This window comes from Acanthaster planci, linkage group LG21, assembly GCF_054643075.1.
Source record: "Acanthaster planci isolate LZ-2023a linkage group LG21, COTS_SCS, whole genome shotgun sequence".
Taxonomy (NCBI): domain Eukaryota; kingdom Metazoa; phylum Echinodermata; class Asteroidea; order Valvatida; family Acanthasteridae; genus Acanthaster; species Acanthaster planci.
The window spans coordinates 1418139-1441642 of NC_141797.1; the positions used below are offsets into that span (position 1 = coordinate 1418139).

At 40.5% G+C, this 23504-nt stretch overlaps 1 protein-coding gene across 2 annotated transcripts in view; it reads right to left on the reverse strand.

The window, feature by feature from the left end:
- LOC110983120 (MAM and LDL-receptor class A domain-containing protein 1-like) overlaps positions 1-23504 on the reverse strand; it is a 133359-nt gene that overhangs the window by 78565 nt on the left and 31290 nt on the right. For both annotated transcript variants that reach the window (XM_087131058.1, XM_087131059.1), the window contains exons 36-62: positions 22472-22594; positions 21964-22185; positions 21113-21522; positions 20379-20463; positions 19655-19801; positions 18731-18885; positions 17639-17828; positions 17178-17315; positions 16623-16783; positions 15810-15932; positions 15576-15660; positions 14573-14737; positions 13242-13395; positions 11972-12074; positions 10964-11054; positions 9761-9901; positions 8823-9070; positions 7775-7865; positions 6839-6979; positions 6068-6412; positions 5285-5431; positions 4368-4627; positions 3753-3843; positions 2567-2701; positions 1346-1546; positions 817-969; positions 29-169 (exon numbers count right to left, since the gene is read on the reverse strand). In XM_087131058.1, coding sequence (XP_086987184.1) covers positions 29-169; positions 817-969; positions 1346-1546; positions 2567-2701; positions 3753-3843; positions 4368-4627; positions 5285-5431; positions 6068-6412; positions 6839-6979; positions 7775-7865; positions 8823-9070; positions 9761-9901; positions 10964-11054; positions 11972-12074; positions 13242-13395; positions 14573-14737; positions 15576-15660; positions 15810-15932; positions 16623-16783; positions 17178-17315; positions 17639-17828; positions 18731-18885; positions 19655-19801; positions 20379-20463; positions 21113-21522; positions 21964-22185; positions 22472-22594 — 4446 coding nt within the window. The remainder of the gene's footprint in view (positions 1-28; positions 170-816; positions 970-1345; positions 1547-2566; positions 2702-3752; positions 3844-4367; positions 4628-5284; positions 5432-6067; positions 6413-6838; positions 6980-7774; positions 7866-8822; positions 9071-9760; positions 9902-10963; positions 11055-11971; positions 12075-13241; positions 13396-14572; positions 14738-15575; positions 15661-15809; positions 15933-16622; positions 16784-17177; positions 17316-17638; positions 17829-18730; positions 18886-19654; positions 19802-20378; positions 20464-21112; positions 21523-21963; positions 22186-22471; positions 22595-23504) is intronic.

The following is a 23504-nucleotide window of genomic DNA, read 5'->3' on the forward strand; positions in this document are numbered from 1 at the left end:
AAATGAAAAATCCTGGACAATTTACTACCTATTCCAGAGTTGGTGGTGTGGTCAACGCTAGGTCCAGTGTTCAGGCTGGGGGTGACACCCGCACTCCGCAGCCAATCAAAGACATCGTAAGAATCGTCGTTGGTCCAACCGCACATGTCCTGCTCAAAATCACAAAAACCTTGGGAAAAAAAATCAAAGTATTCTTAAATAGACGTAGTTTGGAAAATCGAAATATTAGGGTTTTTAGAAATTGAAAATACCAAAAAATTATAATCTTAGAGTTTCTTTGGATTGACATACAATTAAGTCTTACATATCTATTTGTATGAAATTTGTCTCTCATTCAAAATTTATCAATACAGTTATTGTCGCATTGGTAAGTTTGTAAAATATCTCCCATTAACTTTAATAAACAGATCATTTAACAATGTTTTTGTCAAAAAATTTTCCATCTTAGATGGTGTCATCAGGGTAAATGAACTTATAGGGTAACAAATCCACTATGTTATGAGTGTCTTGGAACCCTTGAGACACGTGAGCCTTGCTCACAAGTAGTGATATCATAGCAGGTAGTCTAATCAACTCAAAGAACTTGAAGCCTCTTGAATTGGGTTCATGGAAATGAACTGATGTAGAATGCAAACCGTTACCTTCAGAATGCTAGTCCAGAGTCCTACCCACACTTAAGGGATTCTATAGAGTATCGATGCTGTAATGTAATGATTTAGCTTCGAGCCATCTTTGGGGTAAATGATGACCAAGTAAGAGGGTCTTTATAAAAATTGGACCTACGACATTCAGATCTCCAGTTTTAGATCATCTCACCTTGCCTAGAGCACTTGCCATCCACCACATCAACGTCGTCGATAGCGATGTCACCGTTGGGGTTGGAACCTACTTCTGCTTCAAAGACCACCTTGAATGGGTGTCCGGCAGAAACCGTTGCCTGCCCAAACCTCCACACGTTGTCCTGGTGACCTAGATAATGGATTATGAATATTTTTAAAGTGAACTTTATTTTCCTGATTACTTCAGAAAAAACATACATTGAAAATAAATGAATACAAAAATACTTTTCACAAAACTGGCGTTTCACAATAGTGCACCTCCAGGAATTTGCAAAGCACTGGCCAATCATAACGGGTGAAACCTGTGGAACCAATGCACCTTTGGAAAGGGTCAACAGATTTCGTGCATTGTGATTGGCCAACACGTTGCAAACTCTTGCAAGCGAACTATAGTGAATCGCTCGTATTTTTAGCGGACTTAATGAATAATGCGTTGTTTGAAATAAGTTGGGTATTATCCATGGAAAGGAGTGTCTTTAAAATTTCTGAATGACAGCTAAGCTTACCTGTTTGTTGCCAGGTGGGGACGCTGTCCAAGTTTGTTACGAGGTCATGTGACTTGACCCATAGGGTGCCGACATTGTTACCGAACATGTGATACCAGAATCGCACGCATTCTCCATATGTGTCAGTTTGTCGGGCACTGAGGAGACGAGCTTTGTCACCTTGGCGACGGGGCGCACTTGTGATCACCAGTGCATACTTGCCTAAAAATGCAAAAGAGAAGAAGTTCTTAAGGCATTGGAGAAGGAAAAACCAATGAAGTAGTCTTTTAGGATGTCCTGTAAAACCTTCAGCTGGCTACCAAGAGTCAAAAAACAAGTCACAAACTGTTACTTCCTGAGCTGGTTCTCTCCACATGATGAAAGCTGGGCTATTAATAAGTCATCAACTGGCTCCTGTGAACTCCTGCTATCAAATCAGGCACATTCATGAAGTCAGGGTACAAAACCTTAGATGGTTCCAAACACACAATCAACACTGGTCTTTCAAGGGTGCACCGTGGTAAATAGGCCACAAATATGTACGCCGAGCTCATTAATAAAAGTTCGCAGTAATTTGCCATTATTCTTCCTTTAATTTTACATGTCAAGTCATTTTGAAAGACTCTTCCACAAAAATTTGCAGCCTGAAAAGTCTGAATTTAACATACCTTTATGTATTTTGTGTCTTGACTCCTTACTTTCAATCGTCTGATCGTATTAAGAATTGAAGCTGACACATACAGCCTCGTTTTCAAATGCAGAAGTGCAGAGATCGATGCTAAAAGTGTCGTTTTGGGATCCGTCTATTTAGCCAATTTGCAAAGGGATGCATTTTCAAAATGGCTACTTTTCTGGGCAGTGAAATTTCCTTCATTTTAGGGGTGATCTGCTTTGGGCGAGAATTTCTCAAAAATTCATTGGTCAACCCACTAAGAATTAAAGGAAAATGAAAGAGGATATGTCAAACATCATTTTTCTGTGCAGCATGAACACCTGTGAGAGTTGTATTTTTTAAATATTTGTGAAGTATGGGGATTTAACACTGCTGTCTATGGGAATTTACTTGCTGAGGTGCACCCCTAAGTTTCCACCTGCTACCAACCAAGCTCATACCAAGGAATAAGGAAAATGGTAGGTTTCCAATGATGTGATTGATGGGGGCCTGGATATCGATCAACTGGCTCCCATGAGCTACTACCAAATCAAACTCATAAATGCAGTGAGGGAACTTAACGCACTGACCTGTGCTAGTTCCTAGTGTGTGGTCAACAGGTGGCTGGGTCCCAATCAATTGGCTCCCACTGGCTAACACCCAATCAAACTCATCGTTGAAGTCTTGAGTCCATGAACACAGACCAGTCTCAAATTCGCAATCCCCTGTAAGCAAAAACAAAAGAGGAAATGTTCTATCTTAACCAAAAAATGAAAATGCAATAAAACTTACAAGGAAGCCAAGAAAAAAGATCTATTTTAAAATTAGCCGAAAAGATTTAAGAAAAAGCCATTCTTTCAAAACTTGAACTCAAAGGCTACTCTAAGTACTTTTATCACAGAATTGCTTGATAGGATCTGGGTTGAGAACATTTCTGGGTACTATGTAAAGACAGGTCACTATTGAACAGTTCGATGCAGCGCATTTGATTGCTTCCTTCACACTTACCGAAGGTGTCGTCATGTGTTCAGACGAGTATGCACAATTCTCAGTAATAAACTAATGGTTTTAGGTTGCTAAAGGAGCCTAAACTGGGTCAAGATATTATGAAGAGATTAAATTTGCAAAATGAATTTAAAGAAACAAACAGCCTAAAGACACATTTCTTGCTTCTTTTTCACAGAACGTAGTTGACGTGAGCTTACTGCTACTATATTAATCTGTTCTTAAAAATGGTATTTAAAACGGCATTTAAATTCCAGCCTAAGTAACCGGCTCAGCGGATCAGTTTGACACCTAGGCCAGTCCCCAGAAAGCACGAGTAGACACATTCACATACAAAGTGTGGCCATTCCTTTGTTCTCCTGTGGATAAGAAAACTCAGGGGAAATCCTCTTTTTTTCCAATTACAACAACTCCTTTGTGCGGGACTTTTCTGGAATTGTTCTTGTTTATTTTGCCACGGATAACCCTGACCCCAAAGTGCCTCTGAACCTGAGGGGAAAACATTGTGTGGAGATGTGTAAGTCCAAACAATGCCATCACACCAATTATGTGTCTACATTGTGTGAGCCATGCCTGCACAATTAGTTTACCAGCTGCAGTGAATTACGATTTATACATGTAAGGTAGCGGCTGGCTCCCCGCTATTTTCTGTTATGTTAATCACATATTTGCTACTTGGAATATTGTCTGCATATATTAGTACATTTATGAAATTGGGGACACATACAGGTAGGAAATGATCCTCTTGTTACTGGACAGAAAGCTACTTACTTGTGGGTGGGCAGGCTCCATAGTAGATCAAGATATCATCTAACGCAATGTCACCTGTCCAAGTGTTTCCTGTTACACCTTCAAATATGACCTACGGTACAAAAAAACCAGAGGGGGGAATTGTAGTCAAGTCAGAAAAACAGAGTTGGAGTGTTATAGTCACCTCTTTCTGACTTGACTGATAACACCACACAGTTCAGACATTGGACACTAAACGCAAAACCCAAACTGTGGATATTGTGTAAGTAAGTATTGTTGTGCGCATGGCTTGAGGGTGGAGAGTCGATTTTGGCTCCGCGAGGAATTGAAAGGTGATGATTCCTAACCCCAACAAAACCATGTTATATATGTGTGTTTAAAACAATACCATACCTCAGAAATACTCAGATGGAGCAAACAAGCATTGCGACCACTGATTGAGAACCATATCCATGTGAAAAAACCAGGCCATCGGTATATACACACTGGGATGTTTGACTTGTGAGCATGCGTGCTTGGTCAAAAGCAAATACAGTAACTGCATACTATATAAAGTAAAATATGACAAATGGACCACTGAGAGCTCAGCTCCCTATCATGAATATGTATGAGGTATGGTAATGGCAAATATATTACCTGCCACGTGTCGTCGCTCTGTACAGTGTACTGTGCCTTCAACCACATGTTGCCCTGCGTCTGGTGTCTGGTCCAGACTAAAGTCTCTGTCTGCCCTGCATTGAGGTAAACGTTGAGGGAGTTGACGGCCAGACCGTACATGTGATACCAGAATGTGAGGCACATGGGCTCATCATAGGTGGGCTCGTTGAACATGGAGGCCAGGCGGGCTTTGTCTCCGAGGACGCGTGGTGACGATGTCTCGATGAAAACATAATGACCTTTGTAAGTATGAGAACAAGAAAAAACTCATTTTTCGATGCCCCATCAGGCTTTCATGATACAGTTGGTGGGTTAGACTGGCAGCAGCAAAATTGGACTTTAAAGTTGGTCTCTTGAAATAGATCCCTAACATCAACAGCATCTAAGGTCGACTTGAACTTGAAAAGGTCGGTAACTGTCCTGATTTCTTCTGACAAGAGATTCCATCCAGGAATTCTTCTTGGGTGGAGGGAGTACTTGGAACAAACTTTGTTGAAAGTGGGTCCTATGAATACTGGCCATGCGATCTACACGATTGGTGAGACTTGTTGTGCCTACACGGTTGCTCGGTATTAATCCATGTGATTCCTTGTAAATCATGATGAGTCTGACTTTGGTGTGTCTTTCCTCAAGTGTATCCTATTCCTGGTTTGAAACTAATGAAGGTACACCTTTACATAAACTGGGCCACGAAAGCTTACAAAATTTGAACAGCAGTGTTAACTGACTAAGGATCAACTTTTGATCGACAATAAACTAAAGATGACTCAGAGTAGCGATTTCAAATTTGAACTTATTTGTGACAGAGCCATATAGATAATCGAACCTGGGTCAGTGCGTGCACATGGAGTATCCCACCTCTTATCACAGGGCCTATGTTTTACTGAATTTCTCACCTGTTGCGTTGCCATACGTGTGATCGAACCCAGGACCGGTGGTAGTGCTCGGCGTACCACCGCTGGTCCAAGTCCAGTCAAAGTCGTCATCCGGCACTTGGATGTAGCCACAGAGATCAGTCTCAAAGGTGCAATTCAGGCTAGATCCTGCAATGGCAAATATACCGATGTTTGTAACATTTCCCGGAATTCCAGCATTCAATATCATCGTCATTAAGCATTTCTGGTACTAAAACAGTTCTTCAAAGGTGTCCCTGTATGAGCCTGAAGAAGGCTGTCGAGGTGGGACGAAAACCCCAGAAGAACATTCTGGGTAAACCCATAGAGTCAAGTAGGGACTCATCACAATAAAATCCACATGTGGACCGAGCAAAATCCAACCCGGACAACAGAGGTGCAAAGCGAGGAACTCAAGAACTGTATGTTAACCTAACTGAAAATCGTAATAGTTCATACAAGATTTTTATTGTATAAAGTCTTTTATTTCTCTGTTGAATGTCTGCATACGTTATTTTAACTAAACCAGACCATCTTCAAATCTCAAAGCAAATTTCATAATTGGAAAGAACTCGACTACAAATTTAAATGTGATGAAGGTTTGGGGTGCCTTCTGCCTAAAACATTGAGTCCACCAGTTCGCTTCTGAACATAGCACAGTCACGAGATCTTTCACCTGATGTCAGAAACCTTCATTCTATTCACAGCTCCATTGTGCGAAATGTCCAAAAACGTACAAGTCTGAAACAGGGAGAAAGTTGAAGGGACAAAAGGGGTTCAGCTTACGGACACACTTGCTGCCTCGTTTGAGAACAACATCGTCAATGGCAACATCGCTGGTGTAGTTGGCTCCAATCACCCCCTCCAAGAGAACTTGAAAGGTCTGGATGTTGGTGATATCAACCTGTTCAAAGTGCCACTCGTCGCCTTGGTTACCGCTGATGGTTAACACGTTGCTGAGGAGGGAGTTGTCCAGGTCATTGGTGTAGACATTTAAGTCGCCGATGCCAGCACCCAGCATGTGGTACCAGAACTCAAAGCAGCCTCGGGACATGGGATCAAAGTGTTCGGACACCAGCCAAGCCTTGGAGCCAGTGGAATAGGAAGATGCCTCGATGTAAATGTAGAAACCTTTGCAAAATAAGAAGCATGGGAAAATAAAAGCAAAATGATGGCTTTATCATGTTTGTCATGTCGGTTCAACAAGGTCCTTTGTAAAAAATGCCCTGAAAGTCCTTAAACGAAAGATATTGCCCTAAACGTGAAATCAGGCAAGATGTGGGGAACTTTAAGAATATCTATCCCAAAACTGGTTGCACGAATAAAAGAGGGTGAAACTTTTTCTGTTTCAATTAGATAGACCCAATATCTTCAAGCCACTTTGGAGTTGAAAGTCTTTCAAAGAATTTTACATGAGTCAACAGGAACCCTCAACATTCTTCACCCACACGGTGTACATAAAACTGAGAGATACATCAAAACAAAACTCCCCTTTATGTAAACTTGAGAATGACCGGCATTAAGGCTCAGTTTGGGGATTTGTCCTGAATTCTGTACCTGATGAAGAGTTTGTGGTGTGGTCGACGGCCGGCCCGGTTGCTACACTCGGTGTGCCACCGGTACTCCGCGTCCAATCAAAGTCATCAAGCAGGGGCTCATTGGTCCAAGAACAAAGGTTCTCCTCAAAGTCACAAGATCCTGAGAGACAAAACAACAGAAGAATTGAGATGCAGCTGGTCTGTCACTTATTGGATGTGACTGCACGTGATCTTCATATCATGTTCATAATGTACATTCAGCAAGTAAAATACATGTAATCTCTCCCTACATTATTAGAAAGACAACTTGGTCAAAAAGTATGGCTAATCATATTTTGAGCAATTCTCAATATTTTCATAGTGAACAGTGGCTACACTAGTCTGGTCAACTATTCATGGCCAGCCTACTCAGCATTAGCTTGAGTGAGTAGTTAGTAGACAATAATCCCCAAAACATTGGATAATTGACCATTTGGACCCAGACCCTTGTGTATGGTTGCATTACTGCTTAAGAGTTAGCGTTTTTCTTTTTTTTATCAGACATAAAACTCAGACGAGTATAAACGTAGTTTGAGGTGGCAGGGACCTAGAAAGAGACAGACACAAAAATCGTAAAAGGTGACGATGGGATTTTTGTAAATAGTTCGACTACTGCTGTTCAAGACATTAGCAGGTGCGCTCTCTTAGGAAACAATTGGTTAGAGGACATGCTCCAGTTAGAGTTTGAACCTGCCTCGAATTGGTTGTTTTAAACTGGTTTCCGATACCCACAAACATTGCAATGTACAGAAGTGAACCAAGACAACAAGGCTTGAACAAACTTTTGATCAGACCTCAACTTCCCCCAATTTTCTACACATGGGACAATGCACAAACCACCAAATGTAACAACAACACGTTCTGAAAGTTTCAGTCTGTACATTACACTGTAAAACTTTGAAATGTGTTGTCTTACCGGGAGGCGGGCATGGTTCTGTGGCAATCTCAACGTCATCAATGGCAAGGATACCGGTATTGCTGGCACCCAGCACCCCTTGAAATCCAACCTTGAACAAAAGGGAACTTTCAGTTAAGTTTGTGGACCTTTTGGCATGGGGAAGAGGGGGTGGATCTGGGTAATAGTTTGAAGAGAGGAACTTGTATTCAGGACAATTTTATTCCTCTTCTTCTTTGAGCCTCTCAAACCCTGGATCACCTGCCTGAGCTTGGGCTTTGGTCAGGCCGTACCAGGACTGTGAGCATGTCTTATAAACCACTGAAATCTCCCTGAGGGTCGTTCCTTTCCGATTAATTGTCAACTCCAGCAGGGAGTGATTCCTCGCAATGCACTGAACGGCATATAGGGTGCATGCATACAGTTTTTCTCAACATACGCCAGTTTTCATAAAGTTAACAACCAATGTGGTGTTTAGTTTTATGAAGCCGTGGAAGCACATTTTCCAGTTTTCATTGCTGAAAATGATGCAAAAGGCCTGATCTGGTGCATATCCTAGACATGTGGAGTTGTCTGTTACCCCTCATCATAATAATAAACAGATTTGGACAATGTGCTTCAGCAAAGAAGGCTCACGAACCATGCAATAGTTGTCATGATGATCATGTAGTATAAACCAATAGGATTTTAGCTTTGTCTCAAACTCTAGACTGAAGGGGTAGTCATCTTTGTGGGCCATCAGACAGATAAGTACAAGGAAGGTGGACTGGCTACCTACAGTGTTGATAGATGGTGACGTTATTAGCAGATGAATAGATAAAGATTAAAGCTTTGCACAGTGGAGAACACGTTGATCAATCTCTTTTGAGAGATATAGAGGTACAGTTCTGATAAGAACCGTGAGTGTGAACTCAATGTTTCCACCAATGTGATCTGGTCGTCCTCAGGAGTGGAGTACTGGACATTGTTGCAATTGTATATGTGTGAGATTAGATAATGCCACCTTCCCTGCTGCAAGGATAAACAATGAAACCCTGGTTTCAGAGGGAGCCAGGTTTTCAAAACCAACCTGTATTTGAGAGCTGGAGCTGAAAGTGGCATACCCGTACCGCCAGAAATTTCCCTGGTCCCCCGTCTTGCTCCATGCATGACTGCTGTTGACTAACCCAAGATTGAGAGCCACATCGTTGGGACCACTGAGGTAGTACCAGAACTTGACGCAGTCGCCGGCAAGGGTCGCATTAAAGGCAGGACTGAAGAAAATGGCATCGTCAGAGGCGGCGTGGGACTGCCCAGGGTCAACGTACATGAAAAACCCTTACAACAATTAAACCAAAAGGTTGAAATGAATTAGTTTGTGGATAATATCGGCTAAGGCAATTGATGATATGAAAACTTCAAATTGCGCAAAACTTCCCTAGAATTATTTCTATAAAAAAGAGGGCAATCAAGGTTATTGTGAGCTAGTTAAAAAAATTGAAAATAATGAAACAGCAAATGAAAACCTATGAGGTGCTGAACTTTCAAAATGTTTAAAAAAAAAATAGCAGAAATCAATTATGTTCAAGATGGTTGTTGTGGATATACTGGCTTATATATTAAGAAAAGTCTAGAGAACTTATAACAGCATTTGAAAGCTATCTGCACAATGGGAAATTTACATTCCAGGATGGACACATCATTGATAATCCATGGTGGATGGCGGATGGAAGACGACAGATGACAAGGGGAAGTAAATTCCAGGATGGACAAATCATTGATGATCCATGGTGGATGGGAGATGGCAGATGACAGGGGGAAATACATTCCAGGATGGACACATCATTGATGATTCATAGAGGATGACAGATAGAAGATGACATTTGACTGCTGACATATGATACGTTGCAGATGACGGGTGACAGCTGGCGAGAGACAGTGGATGGCAGTTGACTCTGACCGAGGGCGGCTCATAGATGACAAATACAAGATGATGGACAGTGATAGAGCATTTTTCCTTTGTTTCACCTGCTGGAGCTCCTGTGGAGTGGTCTGAACCGGGGGCATTACCAGGTGTTATGCTACTGCCAGTGCCCCGGGACCAGTCTAGTACATCACTGCGTGTATCTTGGGTCCAACCGCATAAATTGTACTCGAAGGTGCAATATCCTGCAGGTAAACCACAAATTAAAAGATTCATAATGAACACACGACAGCAAGTATTTGAAGAGGTGTGACAATAGGATTTTGTATGAGGTAGTAACTTTAATGAGTAACAATTTAAGAGTTAAGACAATTTTCCAGCAGCATTGTACATGTTTAATAATGCAAACTCAAGATTTCCTACGGTACATGTACAGGGTTCCCAGCATTTCATGGGGACAAAATTCCTGATTTTTCCCTGATTTGAGGGACTTGTTTCAAGTGCCCTGACTTTTCCCTGACCGGAAAAAAGGGAAGTCATTTTCCAGGTTTTCCCCGATTTGGCTGTACAACCTGATGTAAGGATGGATTTTACAAGTTTAAGGCCAAATTCATACATGTACTTAATTTGGATTGGAGCCGAGCAGAATTCTTGGGTTTCAGAGGAATGTGACAGAGACCACAACAAACAATGCAAAATTTAATTTTCATTTCACACTTAAGATAAACCAACTACACAGGGCAAATAAACAAGGTTAATTCTATAAGTCTGGGCTCTGACATGACATTTTTTCTTTCCCTGGTACATCTGACCTCAGAAATTTGGGAAGGGATATATCATTGAAATTGACTTGCAACAATTCGTATTTGTATCAACAGGGACACAAAAAGTGCACCCAAATTCATAGGAAGGCCCACAAGGCAGCTCGTGATGGTGGCAATTAGCCAAGAACTACAGCAAATAATATTTTTGATGTTGATATTTTGAGTAAGCAAGCTGATATTAATATGGAAATTTTGTTTCATATATTTTACTGTGTACTTTCACAGATATGACATGAATATATCAAAAGCAAGACAGTAATCAATATGTGCACTTCTGTATTAAAAACAATTTTACATCTTCATTGTTACGACTGTCAAAAGCAATCAATTTGTGACACACCTTTGCAAGAAAGGAAGTAAATGTGTGTTAGATTGACAGAATACCGTAAGTTTGTAAAATATTTCAGTAGTGTTTTTGGACTTTATCTTGGGATAGAGTTAAATCATAAAAGAAAAGATGACAGGTGTTGAGTTTGCACTTACTTGGTGGCGGGCAAGAGCCAGTGGTGACATTCACATCGTCAATGGCAATGTCACTCTCAAAGCTAGATCCAATGATACCCTCAAATACCACCTATGAAATGATACAGTGTGAAGAAACAAGAAATAAAACATTGCCTGTCGCATTCCCTCTGCAGAGTGTCTGATATGCAATTACCCCGATCTCAAAGAGCATGGGCGCTGTCCACAGCTCTGTGTTTTCAGCAGATTCTGAAAGACCAAATTGAAAGAGTCTCTGGAAAAAAGAGGTGCGATAGAACAACAGTATCTGTGATCTTAATATTTTCTAGGCTTCGAAAGGGCACATAAAAACAACATGTATTTGACCAAGTTTAATAACAATGCTGAACACATCGTATTTTTCACTGAGCAAAGTCAAGGGGAAAAAGAATGCTCTATAGAAGGCCGGTGTCATATAAACAATTAAACACAGAAATGTTCACTTGGGTGTCTCTTCCTTTCATGTTTCAAATTTTAAGTTTTGACCCAGTTGGGACACAAAAACCTGAGAAATTCTTATATTCCCACAAAAACATTCTATGAATCTAAGTCTTGAGTTAAAGTTGCATCTTCAGTTTTAAATCCGAGGGCATCCGCGAAGAAATGAATGAAATTTCTTGAAAAATTATTTACCTGTCTACTTTGATGAAGAAAGAGAAATTTGTGTTAAATGCACTTGTGTTTTATGCAAAGTTAAAAAGAGAGAGAAAGACACTGAACCACAGCTGGTGATACAAGAGTATTGTGGGTTAAAATATTTCTATATGAGAATTCCCATTCCTGAAACCCACAAAAACCCTGAAAGAGTCTGATACTATCCCATTTAACAGTTGAAATAACAATGTACAACGCAGATACAAGGAACAAGATCAAAATGGCTTGCTCAGCAATAAGGTCCATTGACCGTGTCCATTTATACCTGAGAAAAAGCAAGGGAAGATATGGATAAAGTGGCCTATTAATGAAACGTGATGCAGGAAAACTGTTTACCTGGTAGTCTTGAGTTGACTGGATTGTGTGTGCTTGATCATACCAGTTATTTCCCAAGCCTCCAGACTTAGACCATACAAGGATGTCGCTTGATCCTCCAACTCTGTCAAGTAGAAATCACAGAATAATGATTTCATGGTCAAAGACAAAGTAGAGTGGGAAAAATGCTTTACTTTTTGACAACTACACCAAGGTTGTAGTCGAGACCACTTAAAAATCTTCACAAGACCACACAAGACCAGCACCAAGACCTCAAGTCTGAATTCAAGTCACAGGCTTTTCAAATGAACTGCAACAAAAGCATTTCTTTGTCATTGTTAAACATGTTCCTTGTGCATGGTCTTTTGTCCCGTCTTGTGATGGTCTCGACTTCAACACTGGATAGTGAACTCCTTGAGAGGTTATTCTTTCTGGCTTGCTGTCAAGTAAATGATACAAGGTCATTTCTGCAGATGCGACTGGTGACACACTTCTTGAAATTCCGGTACATTTTGGCATGTTGTCAAAACTCGTTTGATCAAACGCATTCAGTGATGGGATGATATTTTCAATTCATGTACTATTGCCACGGAAGCATAAAAACTAGCTTATAAGGTATGTGATTTGAGCCACATAAAATAGATGAAGCAAGATGTGGTTTCTTCCTCAACTGCTAGAACACGTACATGTAAATACAAAAGTTCAGTATGGTTTATTCCATGGACATTTATAAAGAGCACATGTCCATCATTGCTGGTGCTCAAGGCACATCATCATTATTAACCCTGCTCTTCAAGCCCATGGGACATTCTATAAATTAGGGGTTCGATTTTTTTTTTACAGTGACCCTGTTACATTTGACTTTGTAACTTCATAACACACTCTCTAACTTCCAAGAGTGATGAATTAATGCAAATTACACGCCAAACAACTACAAATAGTTTGAAATCACTTTCAGTGACATCTCTACCAAACTACACACATTTAGGTGTAACAGGAACAGAAAAATGTCACACTTTTGGACCCTGAATTTATAGAATGACCCCCGTGTGTATTCCTGAAACCATCTCCGCTCTCTGAGAAGTATACAGCTCTATGCTGCCATTTCAGGCACAAACGGCTGACTAACACCACAACCTTCCCCCAGACCCATTTATACCCCTGGCTGGAGCGAGATAAATGGGTGCACAAATTAACAGGCTAAGATTGCAGGGAAGATCTGTGTTATGTTCCTCCCTTGGGGTATCATACGAAAATAACATTGTAACTTCTTATTAAAACAATCACTGACCTCAAGTAGACATTTAATGTTCCCATGGTGCCGCCAAACATGTGATACCAGAAGGAGAAGCACATATCAGAGGCGGAGCCTGTCTGTGTGGGGGAGACGAGCAATGCCCTTTCTCCCTGTAGCTGGGAGGATGCTTCTGTGTACATGTAGAACCCTGGGAAGAAGGGTGTGACAGAGAGCGTAGGATCAGGGTGAATGTTGATCTGAATGCTACATGTAAGTTTATTGCCAGATGGTGTGATAATTGGACCAATCAGTGCCAAAGTGCATGAACTCTGAAAAAGTTTCACTGATGTTGTCGTGATATAATTTTATTGGTGCCAAGCTTCGTGGGTTTTCAAGTAATGTCTTAAAATCATTTTGACTCCAGTCTTTGATGAACGGACAAACATAATACCACTCTCATACAAGACACATATTATCCAAGACAGGTCAGCCAAGAAAGACAACTCTTCCCACTGACGTACAGAATGCAATCAGGCTGACATAAGTGAGGCCAATAACTATAAATGATCATAGAACAAGACCATGCCAGAATTTTTCGTAACCTCCTGCAAGTACTTACAACGGATGTTTTTTAAGTGTGTTCAAAATTTCAAGGTGTTGTATACACTCATTAGCTCCAAGACCAAACATTTAAGAAAAATCCTCAAATACTTTTCAAGTGCTTTTTGGTACTTCTGTTGTGCTACCTCTCTGCTTCTTTGCAATTAACTGCCAAAAGTTCATGATGTCAATGATTACCAGGCTGACCACATACTGCAGTTAAGGCTTAAAATGTCACGATCAAACCATGGCAGTAATATATTATAGGCACATGAATTACATCTTACAGCTTCAGCAGAGATCACAGACACAATAAAAAAAACGGGAATCTGTCGATTTACAATGTACCTTTCATAGTGTAATTGGTAAGGAAAAGCATAAGCACTAACAATGTCCTTGGATCGCGACATAGAGGGTACTTTTTTAAAGTGTTTTTTCAGTCTTTTTCCTATTGGAAAAGAGCAATTCTGAAAGGGTTCTTAATTTAACTGCCCAATTTTTTTCCCTTTAATTTGTACTTATCGAGGCAAAATGCTCACTTCAATGCATCATCTACGAAAGCCTCACTTATTAGATTGGCATCGATACCACATTATGTCATAATATATTACTGCCATGCTTCAAAGATGGCATTTTGCTCTAAAAATCTTGCTTAAGCCTTGAAAGCGGGGAGTAGTCGGGCAGGGTGCAGTGATGTAGCTGCAAGGAGTGGCCTATGGACAGGAGTTATGCCTTAATAGTTACCCTCTTTGGAAGCTAAGCGTTGGACCATCATTATACCATACCTTGTCTGGTGGTGTGATCATATGGAGGCCCCGTGTCTAAGGAAGGGGTGGGGCCAACTGACCTCGCCCAGTCAAAGTCATCCGCTGTAGACTGCATCCAACCGCACTTGCCCCTGTCAAAGTCACACTCGAATGCGGTGCTTGGCGCAGCATAGGACGGTTGAGCTTTAAAGATTCAAGGAATTTTCAGCTTCTATTTTTTTCTACATAATTCAAAAGCCACTTTAATCTAGCAAGTCTGTTTCCAACATGAATCATGAGAAGTAACAGGGTCATTTTACCAGTTTTCACTTCTGCATAGAATGCCAATAAGTACATTATTGAAAAAAAATCTACAAGAATTATATCCTTATGGCATCAAACGAATTAAAATCTGCTATGACAATATAAAGTTGGCTATTCAAAAACACCAATAAACTGGACTGAACCAGAACGGATGGGAAAAGAAATGATCCTTACACATCTGACACCACTCTGAAATTATAATATTAACCAGAATACTGTACTGAAGTCTTAGCCTAGAAATGCTTAAAAGTTGTAAAATGGATTAATCTGGCTGGTGCCAATGTAAATTAACTATTAAAACTTGATTGAAAAGAATTGTGTTGGTCCGTATTCCAAGTACCCCTAGTAACATTAAAAAATCATCATATGCAAAATTTTCTATGAAACATAGGCTTGAACTGATTCTACCTGGTATGAATTTGACAAATCTGGCCAAAACCAGTTTAAGCTCAAAAAGCCTGGACTGGTTTAAACTGAACCATTGCTCTGGGGCAATTCTGGCTGGAACCAGTAGAAACTGGATTAAAGCCAATTTGCACCTGTTTCTTTTTACTCCCTTGTCCTTGTGTCCTCAGCAATGATATGCTCAACTTTAACGCCCTCTGAGCAGTTTGAGTCGAGAGTATAACTCAAATTTATCTCTGTGAAAATAGTTTACACTAGACCAGATTGGTTGAAATAGGACCCATCTGGTTTGAACTAGTTTGGTAATACTTACTTGTGCAGGTACCATTAGTTATCAGGATGTCATCAACTGCAATGTCTCCGGTATAGTCGGCACCAATGATTCCTTCAATCAAAATCTGTCAAGAAAATAACAAAAGTAAAAAAAAGTTGAATCCTTGAAATCTTACATTTTTGATCCATGGATCGCTTTACATAAGCTAAAAAATAGAACAAAATACAAACTGATCTTTGTTTATTAGACTGCAAATCAAGGGGCAGCAATTACCTGGTAGTCTTCATCACTGGTAACTGGGAACTGCCCATACCTCCAATCTAGTTCGCTGGTGCTCTGTTGACCAATTAGTGTCCAAAGTACTGTTGCAGTGCGGGACCCTCCAAGATCTTTAACCTGACATTTAAGTTTAAGAGAATAGGTGTGATTAGTCCTCATTCTCATGATTTCTGCACACTTTTGACCGGAGAACAAACCCAAATTGTTGGCCAGTATTGCTGCACCAAGCTCTACAATACCTTTAGTGATGAGATAAAAATGTTGCGTTCTGAAGGAAAATACTCAGTGACATTGCTTCTGTGGGTTTTGACTAAGCTACACTTCTAATAAACAAAGGTGGTCTCATATTCAGTGGCAAATCAACACTGCAAAATTGTAATGTCTTCACTGTTGGATTTAATTTTAATTTTTAATCTGCAATTTTAGTTTTTAATTCTGCAAGCATTATATCTATAATCTTACAGAATTTTATAATAAGTGTAAGCGTACATGTAAGTCTTTACTCGTTTTTGATTTTAAATATATATGTGGTCTCTAGTTGTTTATTAATGTTTTAACCTTTTAATATTGTAAATTCACATACACTTTGGCCCTTAGGCCATGAGTTGTGAAATCAAATAAATCAAACCAATTAAATAAAAACAATGCCCCATATAACACTGACAGGTATGAAAGAAACAATGCTGACCCTTCCTAGAGGGAGCTAAATTGGAATGAGTGTTGGTACGTAAACAATTAGGTCATTTGCTGCCAAACTATAGTAAGCTGTGTTGTCCAAACACATGTATTCCCACTTAGTCTTCATACCTGATACATGACGAGGTCACCAATGTTCAAGCCATACATGTTATACCAGAATGTGAAGCATGTCCCGGAGCTAGGATCTGTTGGGCTATAAACCTGACTTTCTAAAATGGCGTTATCACCCACAACACGTGGAGAACTTGCTTCCGTGTAGATGTAATATCCTAAGTCAAATTAAACAAAGAGCTCTGAATTAGTTCGAAATTGAGGAAAACATCTGTTGAGTCTGGCAATGTCTAGTGTTATCGGAAATATGGAAAAGCTGAATGACAGTGTCACCTGATTCAAGTTCATTGATATGAATGGAAATTTTGTGTCCTCAGGCAAGAAACTTTACAACAATAACCCCCTCCTTTGTACGAGTACAAATTGATATCTGAAAAGGTGAAAAATGCACTGCATGAAAAGGCGCTGTGGTAAGAACTGAGCCTTACATCCCCCAGTAGCTTTCACGCTTCTTATCGGACTTGGAAATCTGGTCTGATTTTGAATCTTGTAATCAATTGATCGAGAAATTGTAGTTTGACATAAATTTGCTCTTTAAGTCTTATATCTTACCAAGTCCAGATGAGGTGGTGTGGTCGACTGACGGTCCTGTCAAAGTACTGGGTGTGATGCCTCGTGATCTCAGCCATTGGAAAACCCCGTCAAGTGAATGCCGCCAGGTACAGATATCATCCTCAAAGTTGCAGCTACCTATGAGGAGTTGAGGTCAACCGAGGAAAATTAGGGGTAGAGTGCTTGTTTTGCATCACTAGGGGTTGGTCAGAATACAACAAGAGAAAATACCCATGCCTGGGCAGTGAGCATATATTCTCACAGGTATATCTGAAAAAAACATTGTCATGAAGGAAACCGTGTATGTTTCTTCCAGTTTAATGACAAATTTTGATTTTGGCACCATTTCACTACCACATACAAAGCAAAGAGCACAACACACTTTTGATCTGGAGCCTTCTTGAAGGGTTTCCAAGAAATTTGTAGATGGACACCTTTTTTTGTAGGACGTCTGCACATACCTCCAACCTGGCAGGCAGAAGGAACATAATTCACATCGTCGATGGCAACATCTGAGAGCTCTCCATTTCCCCTGGTGGCCTGGAAGACCACTCGATAGGGCGACGACCTTTGAATATTGACCTGGGCCGTAACCCACTGGTTGCCATTGTCGCCCGAGACCGACCAGCTTGGGTTTGAGTCACCGTTGGGCTGTGACAGACATCAAAATCCACAATTTGAAGCAATGGCACGCTAAGGTATGCATGGAATAGATTGTAATGAGTGTAATGGTAACATGCTGTTAATCCTCCGTTATTGGAAGTCCTGAGCATACAGCTTATCTTCTGCCCATGCTCTTGCAGGGATTTGAGCTGTCTTATTTTTTAACGATTCAATTTCCCTATGAATGCCCATGCCCTGCCCCAGTGTGGAACACTTAAATGTAAGAGCTGAACAACTTGTTGGCCGTGCCTTAATTTCTCTTCAGCGACCTCAGCACATATTGATTTTTCAGGGTATAAATATCGAATGCATTTTTTTTCTTGTCCAGAACTGAAAGCATGCATTCTTGTCTCCATCCTTTATACTGTTCCTAAGCAATGAAGATCCTCACGTGCTTTGAATCCCCTTTAACAGAAAACTTAAGTCCTCCGTTTGTGGAGTCTTTCTGAAAAGAAGGGAAAGGCCTACACACGACAAGGGTGAAGTTATGCTGCCTTAGGCTGGGTAAAATGGCCATATGCACAAGTCGGCCATGTTAAATTGAAAGTGAGGTTAAAAGTTTATTTTTCATTTTGATAACTTGATAATTAAACAACCAAAATAATAAATGAGAGTTAAGCACAAATTAATGACCCTTAAAGCCCAAAAATGATTTCCAGGTAAATTTGCGATTAATCACGTCTAACGTTTTAAGTCACATTTTTAAAAAAATGTCAGTGACGCAATGAGCCCAAATGAGACATGGAAGCCAAAATAGTCAGGCACCATCCCATTTTAACAGTGAATAAGATTCTAAGAACACGATTAAAAACTGGTATCCCTGCGACTAAAGGTCTGTTTGGTTCACATGTGGAATTCAGCTAGGGCTGGGAAAAAATTATCTGGCTCACCCAGAATGCCAGCGTTCCCATGTCCGAGCCAAACATGTGATAGGAGAACTTCCAGCAGACGTCGGTCACGCCAGCACCAGGGGTGAAGACGGGACTGAGGAGACGAGCCACGTCTCCGGCCGATTGACCAGTGGCTTCGGCATACATGTATCGACCTGTGGATTTTCAGAATGGTTGTTTACAGTGCAATGGTGTGCATCTTTTGCTTAAATGGAGAACAAAGACATAAAAAGGGAACAGTCCTTTGTTCATTTCAGTGTTTACACTTAGCACAGAAGTGAATATAAACAATGAATGTGCTCCAAATCAACGAAAGTTGAACACATTTCAGATGGAGCAAACGTCACTGCAAACATTTTGTGACGTCAAACACGTTTTTTGTTTGTGTCTGCCTGAAGTGTGAGCTAGCCGTCAGGGAATTGTGCTCAGTATGGAAACTGTTCCTGGCAAAATTAGAAATAGTGCTTGTCTTCCGAGGTGAGGCAAACCACGGCATCATAGGTTGTTGCGCAACTGATAGGGTGCATGTAATTTGTTGCCTAGCACTGACGTCCATTGAGGATAATAAAGTTTGTCCACACTTCTTTGCATGCCGGTAGCATGCAGAACACAATAGCTATTTTTATATGAACATGTGAGGTGCTAAGTAAGAACTTGAGCTCAGAGCTGAAACACAAAATGTAGACATTATTTTTCCTGCAAGACAGACAGAGGACTAACAATGTGGTGTGTTACAAGGTTTCAATGGAGAGGCAACTTTAACAGTGCATCATTGGAAAAATGGCCGACTAAATTCCATTGTAGTCTGTTTAATTCATGTATGTTCAATACCCTCTGCACATACTGGCTATGATGGGCTGATAATATTTGAAGATTATGAAAATTAAAAGATGAAGATTGAGGTCTTCCAATGGAGGTATTTACCGTAAGCCGTGCCGTAGGTGGCGTCAGAGGTTGGTCCCGTGTTTTGGCTTGGAGTGGGCCCGCTGAGCTGCGTCCAATCAAAGTCATCGGTTGTGTCTTGCTGGTAGCCGCATACGCTGTCCTCCTGGAAGGTGCAGACAGCCGCCCCTGATTGGTTAAAACGAAAACAGAATATACACGTATCTTGAACAGTCCAGTAGACACACTTTTTCTGCAACATCATACTCGTCCTAAGGTATGCATGTAAATTGCCATCCTTTTCATTCAGCCAGTTGCCCATAGACTGGATTCTTGCCACAAAGCAACAACGAATTGCTGAAGGCAAGGAAACTTAAAACTGTAAAAAAAATATTACAGTCAATTTTTTGAGCACAAATCAATGCAATATTAAAATATTCTCCTTGGAATGACATCAAAGTTTCTCGTGAAAATGGAAACTCTTTTTTGTTTTTATGCATAAAAGCACACAATCCCCCAAAAGCTCCACAAATACCATTTCAAGCAGCAAAAAAGGAGGTTGCCTGTCAAAACAGAAAAAGTCTTTTTAGGACAGCTCTTAAAAACATTTTTTTCCACAGAACCTGTAAAATCGTTTCACACAAAAGGCATCTACTATTAAATAGGGTGAAATTCCAGGACCTACTCAAACAAGTTTAATGTTTCATCTCACGACAAGAATTACAAATGTTCTAACTTTATTCATTGCAATCCTCAAAATATTTACCTTTGCATTCACCATCATACAGAGCCAGGTCATCAATAGCTATGTCAGCCTGGTAACTCCCTCCAACTATACCCTCATATATAATCTAGGGAATATTGCCACATAAACTTTATAAGTGGAACAAGAAATATTGCACAGCATTCCATAACTTGGATTTGGACAGATCACTATGACCATATTACATAAAGGCTGTGGTCTATTACCGAAATGTTTGGAGCAGCAAATTCAATTTCTTAGCAAAACTTTAATTAACCGTCTACTAATTGTTGTTCAACAAGTCAATCAGAGGAGCAAAATTACTAATTTGAAGAACCAAACTTCAAAGGGAACCACGAAATTTGCTAAAAGAAATCATGTTCCGACTGTTGGACGATTTAAGTAAGTTTTGAAGGCTTTACCTAGAAATATTGTGAGTTGGGTTCTCATTTACTTCTTGCCAAAATGACAATGAACGACCATAGTGGAAAAAGATCTGACAGCGGAATCTCTTTATTTTTAGTTTGTTCCTCTTTGCGCTGTGAAAAGGGCAAACTCAGGTTTGTGTCTTGAAGTATGCATCCTGAAAAAAAAAGGACATTGCACAGGTGAAAACGTCAAGGAGATCCTACTGATTTTCACTGTGCAAGGTTCACTTAAAGACTTTAATGCGGGTCTGGCAACTAGTGACTTGGCTGGGTCACATTTTTTTTTAGCCACTCCAGTAATTAAAAAAAATAGCCTGAGAATCCATGTACCTGATAAGGTCCGGAGTTTGACACGGGAAACTGGCCTAAGTACCACTGGTCATCCAATGTCCCAGATTTTGACCAAAGGGGTTGGCCTAGGCTGGTCCCATTTGGACGCACAAACACGTTTAGTGTGTCTATGTCGGCACCGTACATGTGATACCAGAACTCCACGCAGACTGGGCGGTTCCTGGCAATGAGGTTGCTCTCCAGGCGCGCCCGGTCGCTCTGAACCCGGGGAGAGGAGGTCTCGATGTATAGGTACCAGCCCTGGGCAGTGTCTGTGGTGTGATCGGAAGACGGCCCCGTGTCCACGGAGGAGGTGGAGCCCTGAGATCTCGTCCAATCAAAATCGTCGTCTTGGGATTGGGTGTAAGAGCACAGGCCTTGCTCAAAGTTGCAGTCGTAGGGAGAGGGAACTAAAATTGAAAATAACAGAGGCAAATAGAAACTTTTGACATTATCAACAAATCTTTCTATTCTTATGCAAATTCCCGAATCACACTTTTGGTCCATTTCAGGCAAATACAGTGAATGTATCATGCAGAAATTCCAACAATCGTTATGTGCCGAATTTGGAATACGGCCTTCTTCTGCTAGAAAAACACATGAAAACATTGAATGGATGCCTTCAAGTAAACTATTACCATTCTCATGCAGATGTTAAAAATTTGAATATCAAAGGCCCATTCCAGGTGGAAATAACCTGTTAAAAAATTGTATGGAAGCATTATTAAAACTTAAAACATTCCAGCTCTACTGAGAATCAAAAATTACAGTAGGGCCAATTACAAATAGGTCTTTGCTAATTTTCAGTAACGTTTCACAAAAGCAAATGTACGTGTGACTTTGATTCTTACCTCCACAGAAGCCGGGCTGAACAGAGATGTCATCTACGGCAATATCACTGGTGTAGTTGAAGCCAACAACCCCAACAATTACCATCTGATAGGGCTGCAGGGGGCTTGTCACGTTGATGGCTAGTTCGTACCAAGCATCTCCCTGGTTACCAATCACGGACTGCAGCAAGATCTTGTTCTGCGTGTCTGGGTCCTGCTGGTACACGTCGAGCTGCTTGACACCTGTAAATGACCATTTTCAAATTTTAAAACTTTGCTTTGGATTCTCACATCTTTTTGAACATCTGAAGCTGTCACCTAATTAGCAACTTCTTAACATGCGTTAATAGCTACGTATGTAATACAGATATACATGGAAAGTCAAAGTTTGTTGAAAATCAATTAAAAAGGAAGTGTTAGAAAGTTATACAGGAGAAGGCAGGGAAAAGGAAACAGGAAGAGACTAGAAACATTTAAAACGTTTTGCTTCTCAAAACAGTCTCAAGTGGCAGAACCAAAATGTGCGTACCCTGTCCATACATGTGATACCACAGCATGAAACAATCTCCCTGTGTGGCATCAAGGTGCTCGCTGACTAGCCATGCCTCCTGACCGACGAGGAAACCGCTGGTCTCCAGGAAGACGTAGTGACCTGTCAAGGGAAGAGAATAAACAAAGCAACAGTGGCATAAACGAATGGAACCCAGGGATCTCTGGGAGAAACCCTTTATTGTTGGGTCAGGCTGGTAATGTGATTCTTTCCTCTCCTTTCGCCTGTGTGGTCAGGGTTCGAATCCTGCTCAGGTCAACAGTGAATTTGGTTTTAAATTCTGAATGCTTTATCAAGAAAATTCTGCAGTTTTCCTCCCACCCATAACACTGTAACTGCTTCTCATTGTCTCATCGAGAGACTTATTCTCTATGGTGCCAGGGAAACTTTTGAGAAATCCTTGGTTTCTTTACTAAAAATAAATAATAACTATTAAAATCGACGAAAGTAGTCACAAAGAAAAGGCCTGCCTGAGGAATGCAGTCAAAAGGTCAATTCTGCCTAAACTTAAAACATTCATGAACAGCATTTTCCACACTGAAGCCTGGTGTTTATTCGAAAATGTCCCCATAAAAAAACTTCCTTTTCCATTTGTTGGAAAAACTGCTATAAAGCTGGTTAAGAATACCCAGTGTCTAATGATGTAACCAGTCTTTGTACGGGATCTTTACTTAATTTTTTTCTAAGCACTAATAAAATTAGCAATCATTCAGCAAAAGCGTCTGTCTTATAGAATAAACAAAAATGGATATGTTAGTAATATTAAAGAGCACCTCTAAGGAAAACACGCTTACTCTGATTTTATCTTTCAACATAAACAGGGAAACACTCAAATCCAATTCAGAGTCATTTGTCTTCAGAGCTCAACTATAACGAGCTAAAAAGGACTTTCTTTCTGTTCATGCCAAGATGTGAATTCTGAATGCATCTTTCAGAGAAAACAGAGAAAACGAGGGGAACCCTCGCCCCGTGTTCGTAGTGGATAAACCCTTGTGCATGCCAATGGCTACAG